The sequence below is a fragment of the Podarcis gaigeae genome (genome assembly GCF_964106915.1).
Source record: "Podarcis gaigeae genome assembly, chromosome: 1".
NCBI classification, from domain to species: domain Eukaryota; kingdom Metazoa; phylum Chordata; class Lepidosauria; order Squamata; family Lacertidae; genus Podarcis; species Podarcis gaigeae.
The window spans coordinates 2,172,157-2,187,778 of record NC_139678.1 but is presented as its reverse complement, the minus strand read 5'-3'; the positions used below and the strand labels follow the sequence as shown (position 1 = coordinate 2,187,778).

The following is a 15,622-nucleotide window of genomic DNA, read 5'->3' as shown; positions in this document are numbered from 1 at the left end:
TGTGCGCGCGTCCGGGCTGAAGGCGTCCGGCAGGCAGCGGCTCTCAGCACTCGCCATGGTCCCCGCGCGTCAGGGGCGCACCAGGCAGCCCCTCCTCACAGCCCCCCCTCCACCGCCGCCGTTGCTACTGCAGCGGCTGGCCATGTTGCATTTTCCTCGCCTCTCTGCCCTCCTCCTCCTCCGGGCAAGCAGCGTTGTTTGGGCGGCAGCGCCAGCGGCAACTCACCTCAGATCACCTGACACGGACCCGCCACCGCTGCCGTGGCTACCTTACCGTAAATACCCCAGCCCAGGCAGCAGCAAGAAGAAGCTGGCAGCGGCGGCAGGTTAGGGGTTAGGGGTGCAAATTACTTGCCTTGCCCCGGGTGCTGACAACCCACGCTACGCCGCTGCTGAGTTCAGCATCTTTAATTCTCCATCCCAAGCCAAACTTATTGATTCCGCTGACACGCTTAATGAAATGGAGACAACAAAGAGTCTTGAGGTATCTTAAAAACTAACGTGCTCATTGCCTTTCGTGGACTACAGATTATGCCATAGCAAAGGTGCTAGTCCTCAAGGGCACATAAGATTCTTGATTCCAACAAACTTTCAGGAGAGGGCTATTGAAGGCTGCTGGCCAGTATGGCTTGGCTCTGCCTCTCCAGTTGGAAACCGCAGGAAGGGAGAATTGCTGCTGTTCTCAAATCCACCGTATTTTTCGCTCCGTAAGACACACTTTTTTCCTCCTAAAAATCAAGGAGAAATGTCTGTGCATCTTATGGAGTGAAAGTGTGGTCAATCGCTGGCTCCCTTTTTGGCCCCGTCCCCTTGCTCAGGCCTCCATTGCTGAATGTTCTGCAGACGAGGCCGTTTGTTTCCCCAGCAACATGTGACTGGCTGATTAGATTATCTGTTTGGAAACTGTAGAAACTGCTCCCTTTCCTTTCCTAAAGAAGCTGCAGAACTGTGAGCTGAAGCCCATAAAAACAGGATTTTTTTCCCTTTGCAAAGTAAGCTCAACAACTTTTAGCTGATCCTCAAAAAAGGGGGCTTTTCCCCTTTGCAAAAGAAGCTGCACAACTGTCAGCTGACCCCCCCCCAAAACTGTGACTTTCCCCCTTTCCTCCTCTAAAAACTAGGTGCGTCTTATGGCCAGATGCATCTTATGGTGCGAAAAATACGGTACTTGCGAGTTTGCCCCAATTATTTGGTTGGCCTCTATGAGAACAGGAGGCTGGACATGACTGGCCTGATCCAGGAGGGCTCCTCTGACGTTGTTGTCAAGCTTTCTAATCGTGTTTTATTTTTTTATGATTAAACTGATTAATTTAGGAATGTCCTTTTGCATATTTGCCGCAATACTTTTTTTCTTACAGACATATCATGAAGCAACTAAAGTTGTTTTTAAAACAGTGGGTGGAGGGTGCAGAAACATAACTGAAAATCATTTTTAAAACAATCCCAAATTTATTGATTTGTTTGTTTATTATTAAATTTGTATACCGCACTTCACCCGAATATCACAGAGCAATTCAAAACAAATGAACTCCTGGTGCAAAGACCTTCTCATCTAGCTGGGAAAGCTTGTTGTGGGGGGGGGGGGATGGCTTCAATCACTCCTGGAAAAAACAGAGAGTGGGCTTTTATTGCTTTTTTGATCCATTCTTCAGGGCTCTGTTGCCGTTTTACATGTTGGAAGCAGCTCTGTGAGAGAACGGCCTTGGAAATCGGCCGTAAGATCTCAAAACAAGCAAACAAATTTGCTCACTTACATCCTAATGAATAATGGAGAGGGGCCCGTCCGTCTCCCTCTCGGGTCAAATGGAAACTCTCTCTGCAAGCGAACCGTCTCCCGATGCAATTTCCCAGGGAAAGAAGCGATGTTTAAAGAGGCATCTCCGCTCTGGCTTCCTTGCACCTTGAGCGGTTTGTTCCTATCAACCAGGCTAGCGCAGGATGTCAAAGGAAATCAAGCCTACGCACTGCGGTTGGGCAAAGGTTTGTTAAAAGACTCTGTTTATGAAGACCAGGCAATTGCCTCCACCAGCCAGACTTTGTTCTGAACTGATTAATAGGGTTTTCTCTCTACATACATAGAAATCGTAGAATCGGAGAGCTGCAAGGGACCACAAGCGTAATCTAGTCCAACCCCCTGCGATGCAACTCTTTAATGTGGCATCGTAGTGCTTTCTTTTTATTATTATTATTCACAATTATAACAAGACATATTATCCAAAAACATATCATCCTTGTTTTTCCCCCGTTTTTCCTCTCTCCCCCCACAACCCCCCCACCCCCCGACTTCCCTCAGTTCCAGTCTTTGATTTCTCTAAGAATGCTGTTTTCTGCATGTTAGAAAGTTGTATAGATCCTCAAACTATTTAGCTGATTATTATCAGTAAAAAGTTTGTGAATGTTTATTCAAGACCTGCCAAGGAGTCCAGTTCGCTTTGTTGCGTCTTCAAATACTTTGTAAACGGTTCCCATTCATCCATAAAGTCACAGTTATCCTTGTTCCGGAGCTTATATGTCAATTTTGCCAGTTCTGCATAGTCCATCAATTTTCCTTGCCATGATTCTTTAGTTGGGGTTTCTTCAGTCTTCCATCCTTGTGCTATTAAAACTCTTGCAGCTGTTGTTGCATCCATGAAGATGTTTTTCAGCTTTTTTGGCAGATCTTTCCCTACAGTCCCTAATAAAAATGCTTCAGGTTTTTTAACAAATGTTAAATGGAACATTTTCTTCAATTCGTTGTATATCATTTCCCCCCAAAATTTAATTACCTTACAATCCCACCACATATGATAAAATGAGGCATCGTAGTGCTTTCAATGCTTGGTGTGGATGTGGACAGTGGTTCTCCAGAACTTCAGGCAGTGGGTTTCTTTCTTTCCCAGCCATGCCAGGAGATGCCAGGGGACAGAGGCTGGGGCAATTGGCATGCAGAGCAGACATGCAGACCACGACCCTTCGCCACTCCAAGCATGTCTTGGAACAGGTGCCGAGAGCAAAGGAACACCATTGGAATTGAGATTTGAGCAAATGAATGAAGGTCGGCATGTGATTTCCTAATTCTCCTGCCATGGCTGTGACCCACTGAGGTCAAAGGGGGGCAGCCATTCATGGGATATTCCCCATATGAACTGACCCAGACCCTAGGACTATCACCTGAGTCCCTTTGACATGTGCTTCCCTCCATGGGAGGTCTGGAGGCTGACTACATCAGAACAGGGCCTTTTCAGTGGTGGCTTCTCATTTGCGGAATGAGGCTTTCCCTGGGATGCTTGCCTGGCACCATCCTTCAAGTGCAAAAACATTCCTTTGAAACCAGGCCTTTCGATTTTAACTATCTGTGGTCTTTTAGAGTGGGTGGCCTGTTTCAACATACAGTATATCTTTTTCCTGGTTTTATGTACCGTATTTTTCGCTCTATAAGACGCACCTGACCATAGGACGCACCTAGTTTTAGAGGAGGAGAACAAGAAAAAAAATATTCTCTCCCTCTCTGCGCAGCGCCTCTCCAGCGAAGAGAAGTCAGAACAGCAAGAGGGATCACTGCTTTCGCTGCACAACGATCCCTCTAGCTGTTCTGGCTTCAGCGATAGCTGCACAGCCTGCATTCACTCCATAACACACACACATTTCCCCTTACTTTTTAGGAGGGGAAAAGTGTGTCTTATAGAGCAAAAAAATACAGTAGTTTTCTTCCCCAAGTTGTTCTGTACTTCGTTTTGAGTTTCTGGGCAAAAAAGTAAGCAACCAATACAGGCATAGGCAAACTCGGCCCTCCAGATGTTTTGGGACTACAACTCCCATCATCCCTAGCTAACAGGGCTAGTGGTCAGGGATGATGGGAATTGTAGTCCCAAAACATCTGGAGGGCCAAGTTTGCCTATGCCTGAACTAATATCTTTCATAAATAAACATCTTTTTGGTTTTCTCAAGTTTTGCCGGGTTTTGCGCTGCTGATTTGCGTGTTTTGCTCATCTGGAACTCAGCAACCTTCTTGCCTCTTGCTTCTAGGCCGGACAGCAGCGTTGGTGGGAGCAGGAAATTGCTGTGAACCTGAAGATCCAGAAGGGAGAATTGATCACCTACAACCTGACAGAGCTGATCAAGCCTGAGGCTTACGAAGTCCGCCTGACCCCGGTCACCATATTCGGAGACGGAGACTCGACCATTCGCGTGATCAAATACAGCGGTAAGAATATTTGCTTTATCGTAGTAATTTCGTAGAATTGTAGATTGTAAACAATCACCCCTCGAAACCTCAAAGCGGTTTTCGGAAAAGGCAAGACAATGAAGCCATCAGGAAATGAAATAATTAAAATATTCCAAAGATAAAATCAGTGACAAACTAAAAAAATCCCTAATTTGAGGATCTTGGGAAATGTGGCTCTTCAAAGCTTTAGACAATATCCCTCCCTCAACAAATGGCATTTTTTTTCTTTTGCAGCAATAGGACAGGAGGGTGTCTCGCCACGCAGTAATGGAACATTAGATTCCAGTAGCACTTTTAAAGCCAATTAATCGTATTAATAGAGCATAAACCTTTTGTCAGCTGAAACGTCCTCCTCAAAATGCCAGGAACAAAACTGTTATCAGCCGGTAACCAAAGGCAGTTAATTGAATGTTTACAATCTCCCTCTACCTCGTTTTTAAAGGGGGAATTTTCCACATTGTAAGTACATCATCATAAAAAAAGGCTGCTTTTTATAGCATGAGAGGAAGCCAAAACCCCTCGCTAGGGCCTTGGCTCAGCCTGCCAAGCAGATCCATCATGCTTGCAGAACTTGGGTGCCCGCAGGATCAGGTCCCAATAGCAGGAGGTGCTGCAGGGAGCCGGCAGCGAGATGTCATGAAGCCTGCTGTCTAGTCACAGAGATACCTGCTGTCTTCTGGGAAACCCAGCCAGATGGGCGGGGAATAAATTTTTTATTATTATTATTATTATTATTATTATTATTATTATTATTATTAAAAACAAAAAAATTCCTTCCAGTAGCACCTTAAAGACCAACTAAGTCAGTTCTTGGTATGAGCTTTCGTGTGCATGCACACGAAATGAGCTTTCGTGTGCATGTGTGTATCTGAAGAAGTGTGCATGCACACGAAAGCTCATACCAAGAACTGACTTAGTTGGTCTTTAAGGTGCTACTGGAAGGAATTTTTTTTGTTTTGACTATGGCAGACCAACACGGCTACCTATCTGTAACTATTATTATTATTATTATTATTATTATTATTATTATTATTATCCTGCCTTGGTCAGACCCAGGGGAGTCTTTAGTGTATGTGCCATCCAGCACCCCCAAGCCTGACAAGCGCTGCCATTGTGAATGACAAGTGCTGGTGCGGCACGTCTTTGGTAAATGAGCGCACAAAGTCGAAAGCCCTTTAGTGAAACAGTAGGTATACATTTCAGTAGCACCTGGGTATACAGTCCTACCTCGGGCTACAGACGCTTCAGGTTGCGTTTTTTCGGGTTACGGACCCGCCAAAACCCGAAAGTACCAGAACAGGCATACGCAGAAGTGCTAAATTGTGCTTTGCGCAGAAGCGCCGAATTGCAATCCGCACATGTGCAGGTGCACTGCTGCAGGTTGCGAACGCTGCAGGTTGTGAACATGCATCCCACACAGATCATGTTTGCAACCCAAGCATCCACTGTATATAAAAACAAAAAAAAATTCCTTCCAGTAGTACCTTAAAGACCAACTAAGTCAGTTCTTGGTATGAGCTTTCGTGTGCATGCACACTTCTTCAGATACACTGAAACAGAAGTCACCAGACCCTTCTACATAGTGAGAAGGTGGGGAGGGGTATTACTCAGAAGGGTGGTGGGAATGGGTGATTGGCAGATAGCTGTGATGAGCCTGTTGACGGCTCTTAACGACTGCAATAGGTCTTACAGGAAAAAGCAAGGGGTGAGAAGGTGAAAAATGGCTTTGTCGTGTATAATGAGATAAGAATCCAAAGTCTTTGTTCAGACCAGGTCTCTCCATGGTTTTAAGTTTGGTGATAAGTTGCAATTCAGCAGCTTCTCTTTCCAGTCTATTTCTGAAATTCCTTTGTAGTAAAACAGCTACTTTGAGATCTTGTATAGAATGTCCTGGGAGATTGAAGTGTTCTCCTACTGGTTTCTCTGTCTTGTGATTCCTGATGTCCGATTTATGTCCGTTTATTCTTTGGCGTAAGGTTTGGCCTGTTTATCCAATATAGAGAGCTGAAGGACACTGTTGGCATTTGATGGCATACACAATGTTAGACGATGAACAAAGACCTTGGATTCTTATCTCATTATACATGACAAAGCCATTTTTCACCTTTTCACCCCTTGCTTTTTTCTGTAAGACCTATTGCAGTCGTTAAGAGTCGTCAACAGGCTCATCACAGCTATCTGCCAATCACCCATTCCCACCACCCTTCTGAGTAATACCCCTCCCCACCTTCTCACTATATAGAAGGGTCTGGAAACTTCTGTTTCAGTGTATCTGAAGAAGTGTGCATGCACACGAAAGCTCATACCAAGAACTAACTTAGTTGGTCTTTAAGGTGCTACTGGAAGGATTTTTTTTTGTTTTGACTATGGCAGACCAACACGGCTACCTATCTGTAACATCCACTGTATATGTATTTTGTTTTTCTAGCTTGATCAAAATTACTTATTATTTCATAATAGGTAGATAGTTAAGAGCTTAGGCGGTTTCAGAGGTGGGCACCAGACACCCCCCAAAATTCAGCGCCTGGGTGCCCTGCGCCCCTTGCATCCCCAGGTAAAGATGGGTCTGGTCAGACCCCACCTGGAATCCTGTGTCCAGTTCTGGGCACCACAATCTAAGGATACTTGGTAAGCTGATAAGCTGGAAGGTGTGCAGAGGAGATCAGCCAAGATGATCCAGGGTCTGGAAACCAAGCCTTGTGGTGAAAGGTCCAACCCTGGCTGCAGAGGCCAGCCATCCTGGCCAGGAGCAATCAATTGTCCTCTCCTCCATGAATTTGTCCAAAGTTCTTTTTAAACCACCTAGGTTTGGTGGCTACCACCGCCTTCTCTGAGAGCAAGTTCAATAGTTTGCCTACGCCCTGGGTGAAGAAGTCCTTTTAAAAAAATAAATCCATCCTGAATATTATCTCTGTTGCAGGCACACACACAGGCTGGCTCTCCTGCGCGAAAAAAGGAGGGCAACATCTTTTTCAAAGAATGAGTCATTTTGGCTTGTGCAAAGTGCCACACATGCAATTAGAAGTTTATTGAGAATATTAATAGTCTGATTCATGGCTCTTTGGCCGCAGGCTGGAAAGAGAGGAGTTGGGGGAGAGCGAAAGATTAGTCATGCTACCAACTGGGTTGTAAATTCTTCCTTAAGTCCTGCATTCGTCTTGCTTTAACGTTTGAACTCCTGCACGGTAAATGTTTACGATATCGCCTGCCTTCCTCTTGACTCACGGCTGCAAATGAGCCTGTTACCCAGGTATCATCTGAGGCTATCTCCATGACAACGCCAAACACTCAAGGTGGATGCAATCAGATCTGCTCCGGAAATAAGCAGGAATAAGTGGATTACTTCATCCAGATTCTAATTATTATTTATTTGCATGCCACCGTTTTGCCAAAGCTGGTTTATGGTTGGGACAATGGTTTGCAGGGGGGACTGAGAGGAGAAATGAGAGCCGTCTTCAAATATCTCAAGGTCTGCCGGGGGAAAATGGAGCAAGTTTGTTGCCTCCTGCTCTGGAGAGCAGGACTCGAACCAGCGACATCAAGTTACAAGAAAGGAGATTCAGAAGAACTTTCTGACAGCAAGAGCTCTTCGACAGTGAAATCATCTGCCTAGGAGGTGGTGGACTCTCCTTCCTTGGAGGTTTTTAAGCAGAGGTTGGGTGGCCATCTGTCATTTAGATGAGATTCCTGCATTGCAGGAAGTTAGACTAGATGCCCTCAGGTTTCCTTCCAACTGTACATTCCAATTATTCTATGATTTTATAGTTAGAAATAAGGAATAGTGGGGAGGAGCATTCAGGGATTGACTCTTACACATTGGTGCATAACAAAGTTGCATCGTGACCAGGTGGGATGTTCTAGGACAGGCACGTTCAACAGGTAGATCACAATCTACTGGTAGATTGCGGGGTGTTCCTGGTAGATCTCTGGTCCCTCAGGGATATCCTTCCCCCCAAGATTAAGGTCCACTATTTGACTGCAGATTCAGGACCCTAAGCTGTGTTTGGTCTTTGTCCATGGAAGTTTCTTGGCAGGGATACTGGAGTGGCTTGCCAGCTCCAGGTGGATCACTTTTGGTCAAAACTCTCAACTATGACCTGTCCATCTTGGTTGGCCCTACATGTCATAGCTCATAGCTTCTCTGAGTTATTCAAGCCCCTTCGCCACGGCAAGGCAATGATCCATGGGCTGCAAGAAGATCCAACCTCTCAATTCTGAAGGAAATCAGCCCTGAGTGCTCACTGGAAGGACAGATCCTGAAGCTGAGGCTCCAAGACTTTGGCCACCTCATGAGAAGAGAAGACTCCCTGGAAAAGACCCTGATGTTGGGAAAGATGGAGGGCACAAGGAGAAGGGGACGACAGAGGACGAGATGGTTGGATACTGTTCTTGAAGCTACCAGCATGAGTTTGACCAAACTACGGGAGGAAGTGGAAAACAGGAGGGCCTGACGTGCTCTGGTCCAGGGGGTCATGAAGAGGCGGACACAACTAAACAACAAGCTGTGTTTTACACAATTGACTTTTTATTATGTTCTGTGTATATCGCAATGCTCATTCAGTTCCATTCATTCATAGATTAAGTTCCATTCATTCATTTGCTTGCTAAGAAAAGCTCAACAACTTTGATGCATCCATGGGTAGATCACTGCCAGTTTTTTTATACTGTGAGTAGATCGCAGTCTATTGGGAGTTGGACGTCCCTGTTTTAGGATGAGGTAGTTGCTCCTGCAGCTCCACTACCTTAGGGATGGGAGAGATAATCGATCCATTTCACACTGAAAGGCATATCTACGTAATTCGCACTTTCTGAGATGATGTGCCAGCTGAAACAGAGGCAAATTTCCAAATTTTCTCCCCTCTGAATTTTGCACTGCATTTCCCCAGCCTAGTAATGTGCACAGAAATGCATATATTTGCATAGAAATGCACATATTAGTGAAACTGCCAAACCGAGAAATATCTGTTAGGGGAAATTGCTTTGCATTTTCTCCTCTTGACAAACCTGCGGAGTAAGCTGGTCTCAGAGGCGGTAACTGGCAGTGAGCTGGAAGGCTGAGGCTGAATTCGAACCCGGGTCTCTCTCATGTCGTAGCCCAGTGCTCTATCCACCACCCTGCACTGGTTTGCCCCCGTCTCTCCCGCCCATTCGGCGCCAGAACTTTCAGAAGGGACAGCGGAAGAATCACCGTGAGCTGCAGCTCCCCCCACCTACATTTCCAGATTCTCTTTTCGCTGCCGTTCCCTGACATTCAAATAACTAACCAGCACGTTGGATTTGTTTCTGTGCTCCTGTCAATCACAGGGGAGGTGAGCCTTGTTTGCCAGCCCACCCGTTCCGCCCTGGCCGCCACACTGAGAACAATATGAATATTGCGCCATTCAAGGTCCGCCATTAATGATAGCTTCCCTGAAAGCCACAAAGTTTGGCAACAAAGCGAGTGTCGCTCAGCGCTGTCCCCCCACAATTTGGGTTCATTTGGAGTCAGGAGAATGCCAAAAAAAGGAGAGAGAAAGTGCGTTCCTCAGCAAATGAGAAGTAATTGTGTTAGCAAACATGGAGAGGGCGATCTTGAATAATTGACTACGTTTTTCCCGTGGAAAATTACACAGGAAGCAAATCGCTGATTATTCTTCTTAGAGAAAGGAGTGGGGTGGGGGAATAAAAGCAGTGCAGCTGAATCAATGTGTTCTTTCAAAAGGGTTTTTGCTGAGTAAAATTTCAGACCAGGGTAGCACTCGAGTGCTCAGATCCATAACGGGCTCAGGTCCATAAAAGCGGAAAGGTCAGCACTGGAGCCATTTTCATGGGCACCCATTGCAGGTGAATGGGGGAAGATTTGGGTCAAACAAAAGGAAGTCCCTCATGCAGTGCATAGCCAAACTTTGGAACTCCCTGCCACAGGAGACAGTGGCAGCCACCAACCTAAAGTAAAGGTAAAGGGACCCCTGACCATTAGGTCCAGTCGTGGCCGACTCTGGGGTTGTGGCGCTCATCTCGCTCTATAGGCCAAGGGAGCCAGCGTTTGTCCACAGACAATTTTTCTGGGTTGTGTGCCCAGCAGGACTAAGCCACTTCTGGCAAACCAGAGCAGCGCACGGAAACGCCGTTTACCTTCCCGCCGGAGCGGTACCTATTTATCTACTTGCACGTTGACGTGCTTTCAAACTGCTAGGTTGGCAGGAGCAGGGACCGAGCAACGGGAGCTCACCCCATCGCGGGGATTCAAACTGGCAACCTTCTGATCAGCAAGCCCTGGGCTCTGTGTTTAACCCACAGCACCACCCGCGTCCCAGCCACCAACCTAGATGGCTTTAAAAGAGGATTGGACTGATTCATGGAGGAGAAAAGGGCTATCGGTGGCTCCAACCAGGATGAAGTCTATGCTCTGCCTTCAGAGCTGGAGGCAGCAATGCTTCTGAATACCTGTTTCTGGAAACCAGAGGAGGAGGGGTTGCTCCTGTGCTCGGACTCTTCCTGCGGATTTCCACAGGTGTCAGGGTGGCCACCTTGAGAACAGGAAGCTGTGGCATCTATGGCACCATTTGAATGGCCTCGGTGTAAAATAAAATAAAAAAACAAGGAAAATAGATATGAAAAGGTGAAAGATATTATAAGATAACATAAAAAGAACAAAGTAATAGTTACCATATTTTTTCGCTCCATAAGACGCACCTAGTTTTTAGAGGAGGAAAATAAGAAAAGAAATATTCTGAACGAAACAGTGGATGTATGATTTTTGTGGTTCATGCTGTGGCCACAGACATGTGATTTGACTGTGAATTTGGGGTGACCCAATTCAAAAATCCTGAGGATCCATGTGGATCCGTGCTTTGTAACCATCCTGAGGATCCAAGGGGAATCCGTGCTTTGTAACCATGTTTTTGCACCATTGTGGCCCCAGGCAACAGTGGGTGCATGATTTTTTTGGTGCAGGCTGTAGCCATGGACATGCTATATGATCTGATGGTGAATTTGGGGTGACCCAATGCAAAAATCCTGAGGATCCATGGGCTTTTACCGCCCCCCTCCCAGGCAGCCTCCACTAGCCTCCCTTATCTCTCTTCCGATCCTACCGATCAGCTGTTTCCTTTCAACACTCCCTTCCCTCTTGTTTGCCTTAGTGTCTTTTCCTTAGCTGGAGCAGTTTTTTGCTCCTCCTTTTCTTCTATTTTTCTCTCCTTATTGCTTTAGTCTTCCTGTTTCCCCCATTTGCAAGTTTGCTGTCTTTACCTCCCCCCTCCCAGGCAGCCTCCTTTATCTCTAGCGTCCCTTATCTCTCGCCCCAGAAACTATCAGTGGCTTTGTTTCAACACCCCTTTCCCTCCCCCCCCCCCAAAAAAAGCACGATCTGCTTTTTGCCCCTGGGCAATTCGGCTCCAGGGACCACGCATTTGCTCCATAAGATGCACAGACATTTCCCCTTACTTTTTAGGAAGAAAAAAGTGTGTCTTGTGGCACAAAAAATACGGTATATGTACAACAGATAGTAGAAATGGTAAATACACTGGGGAGGTATGACAGGAAGTCTTATGTACTTTAGTAAGAATTTATGGTGAAATGGACTAAGATTGAACTGATTTTTATTTGTATACTTGGACATAATCATACACAGGAACGTTTTGTTATCAGTTAATTTCAATAAAGCATGTGAAAGCTAAGAGAGAGAGAGAGAGAGAGAGAGAGAGAGAGAGAGAGAGAGAACAGGATGTTGGACTAAATGGGCCACTGGACAGATGTAGCAGGTTCTTCTTCTGAAGAGTTGCCTGGGAGAAGACAGAGAATCCGAGTGAATGAGATGGGCTGGAAAAAGGGAGCAGAGGTCTTGCCTGCAAAGACCTCTTGGGCAAGCCACATATTTCTTTACACATTGCATAGTCAAACTATAGCACATGCTTCCAGAGGAGGCTGGGATGGGTACCACCTTGGGTGGCCTTGAAATCAGGAACGTACAAATTTGTGGAGGGGAAGGCTGTTGGTGGCTAGAGTTTCTGGGAAGTTGCAGGAGGGGAGGGTTGCATTCATGATCGGATTTCAGGTTCTCCGCAGGCATCTGGGTGGCTGCCGAGAGAACAGCATGCTGAACCAGGTGGGCCACTGGCCTGATCCAGCAGGCTCTTCTTACCCTCTTATATGTTGTTTAGTCGTTTAGTCATGTCCGACTCTTCGTGACCCCCGGGACCAGAGCACGCCAGGCACTCCTGTCTTCCACTGCCTCCTGCAGTTTGGTCAGACTCACATTCGTAGCTTCGAGAACACTGTCCAACCACCTCGTCCTCTGTCGTCCCCTTCTCCTTGTGCCCTCCATCTTTCCCAGCATCAGGGTCTTTTCCAGGGAGTCTTCTCTTCTCATGAGGTGGGCAAAGTCTTGGAGTCTCAGCTTCACAATCTGTCCTTCCAGTGAGCACTCAGGGCTGATTTCCTTCAGAATGGAGAGGTTTGATCTTCTTGCAGTCCATGGGACTCTCCAGAGTCTCCTCCAGCACCAGAATTCAAAAGCATCCATTCTTTGGCGATCAGCCTTCTTGATGGTCCAGCTCTCACTTCCATACATCACTACTGGGAAAACCAGAGCTTTAATTATACAGACCTTTGTTGGTAAGGTGATGTCTCTGCTTTGCTTTTTAAGATGCTGACCCTCTTATATACACAATGCTTTTCAAACCTATTTCCATGAAACACAACAGGGATGGGGAATCTGTGGCCTTCCAGATGTTTTTGGATTACAGCCCCCACCCTGCTAGACCACTGGCTATGGTTCCTGGGCCTAATGTGAGTTGGCATTTAACAACATTGAGTGGGAGCAAACGTTCCCCTATCCCTGAAGTAGGATGCAGAAGAACAAATGGGTTCCAGATATTCAGATCCGAGATCTTCCCTTCCTCTGTAGCCTTGGAGTCACATTACATCATTTATCTTTGTAATTATTTTATTATATTTTATTTATAAAATTCCTACGCCTTTGCAGGAACTTATTTATTTATTAAATCTCCTCCGTCGTATCAGCAAGAGTCGGCAGAGTGCCAGGATTTCCTTCCCCATTCCCTCCATCTCAGAAGTTGTTTTACTGAAACATGAATATACGCTTACAAAATAAACCCACTTGAACTGGAGGCGAAATGTTCGTTGTAATGCATTTTTGTCATACGAGTATTTATGTAATGCCTTTCACTCTACAGAAATAAGGCCAGTGCAAAGTTAATATAAAAAAACTGGACAAAATTAAACTGACAAAACATAAAAAATGCAACATCAGAAATCCTGTTTTCTGTAGGTGGTTTTGTATGCATACCATTTAGATGTATGAAAAATTGAGGTCTTGAATAAATAAATGTAAATGCCTTAAATAAAATGAACTGAGAATGCAATTTAAGTGGATTTGGAAAGATAATTAGAGGGGGCAGAGAATCAGCCGCAAATTTCTCATCAGCATGTGCAGAAATTAATTAATTTTAGGATCTTCTTTCTCCTTCCCTTCTAGCCCCGATGAATCCTCATCTACGTAAGTATTTGCAATACCTGGTTTCTGCATTAATTAGAATGAAATGTCAATAGAAATAATCTATGGTATGCTTAGGGAAGTTGCTTGCTTCTCTGTTTGCTAAGCAATTTGGACACCTCTTCAGATGTCATGACCCAATTTTGCATGGTTGCCTCCTTAGATCAAAGGAGCAGCTTTTTGCCTGTGTTGGGATGTGGTTGGGTGCCATTTTGAATCAAGATGGCAGGCCGAACTTTTCAGAGCAGCACTGATTTTAACCAAATTTTGCATGATGGTTCTTGAGATCATGGGAACAGGTTTTCGTCTGTGTTGGGATACAGTTAGATGCTGAACGGAACCTCTCTAAAATATTGTATTTTAATATTCTGTTGGAAGCCGCCCAGATATTCTGGGAAACCCAGCCAGATGGGCGGGGTATAAATATTATTATTATTATTATTATTATTATTATTATTATTATTATTATTCCCAAACAATGCTGGCTATGAGCCTGCTATTTATTGATGCAAGGAGGAATGTGACATAGCACTAAGGAGATCCCTCCATAAATGCAAAGATTTGTGCTTGCCTCATGGAACAATCTCACTCTCCTCCTTCTGCCCTGGGGTATTTTGAGGGCAAGGGAAGAGAAGCAGAGCCAGCCCACTCCCTAGGATCCTAGGTGCAGTCTCTTAATTTATTTTTTTGCTCCCAGCTTTTAAAAGCACTACTATAGAGTTCGGTGCAACCTATAGCCTGATCCCATGCATGTTTACCTAGCTGCAAGTCCTCCTGCATTCGATGGGTTTTGCAGCCCAATCCCAGGCAGGTTTTCTCAGAAGTCCCATTGAATTCGGATGAATTTTCAGCTAAACCTACCTAGGGATGTTCTGCTCTGCTTTACAACCTCCACCCCACGCCCCACTTCCTTCCACCGCTGCTCCTTCCTGCCCCCACCAAGAAATCTTCTACATCAGGCATGTCCAACCAGTCGATTGCGATCTACCGGTTGATCACTGGGTGTCCCTGGTCGATCCTGGTCGATCGCATGAACCAGATTGATTGCCCAACAACAACCAATTGTTGGAAAGCTCAACAACTTTGGTCAATCTAATGCGTGGATCACTGCCATTTTTTTTATATAGTGGGAGTAGATTGCAGTCTCTTGGGAGTTGGACATGCCTGTTCTCTGTGTTCCTGCATGCAGGCAAAGGCTTTGCTTGACCTCCTAGGCTGTCTCCTCCTAGAGGTTGCCAGGACTAAGGTCCAAAGTGCCTTGTCTCGGGGTTGTCTGCATGAGAAGATGAGCCCCAAACGCTTCATGGTTGTTGAAATCCTCTTTTTTTCATGCGAATGCGGTGTCCGTCTGTTGGCAGGAGAATTCCACTGCGGCTTTGAAGACGGCAACATTTGTTTGTTCACCCAAGACGAGAAGGACAACTTTGACTGGACGAGGCAAAACATTATCCTCCGGGACACCAAGTACACCCCAAACACAGGGCCCAGTGCTGACCGGTCAGGATCCAAGGAAGGTAAAGTTCATATCTTGGCCTAAAGCTCAGGTTGACTTTTGATCAAACACAAGAGCTCCTTCACTCTTCCATTTGTAATGTCTTGGGTGCCCTGGGTGATGAACTCTCCTGGGAGAGACACTAAGAGAATGTGTCCCTTGAACATCTTTATTTTATTTATTTTATTTTACTTCTATACCGCCCTATACCAGAAGGTCTCAGAGCTGTTCACATAAAGGATCACATACATAAAATCAAAATACAACGACAACCCAATAGAACCCCCCCTAAAAAGAGCCAGCATTTTTTAAAAAGGCATAGGATGTAGATCAGGTCAGGCAAAGGCCTGGTTAAAAAGCAATGTTTTTGCCTGGCGCCTAAATGTGCATAATGAAGGTGCCAGGTGAATTTCCCTGGGGAGAGCAT

At 45.6% G+C, this 15,622-nt stretch overlaps 1 protein-coding gene across 2 annotated transcripts in view; it reads left to right on the top strand.

Annotated features, from left to right (window-relative positions):
• The window catches only part of MDGA2 (MAM domain containing glycosylphosphatidylinositol anchor 2), a 401,452-nt gene that overhangs the window by 368,959 nt on the left and 16,871 nt on the right, over nt 1-15,622 (top strand). For both annotated transcript variants that reach the window (XM_083732457.1, XM_083732456.1), the window contains exons 11-13: nt 4,006-4,183; nt 13,686-13,706; nt 15,062-15,217. In XM_083732457.1, the coding sequence (XP_083588583.1) occupies nt 4,006-4,183; nt 13,686-13,706; nt 15,062-15,217 (355 nt within the window). The remainder of the gene's footprint in view (nt 1-4,005; nt 4,184-13,685; nt 13,707-15,061; nt 15,218-15,622) is intronic.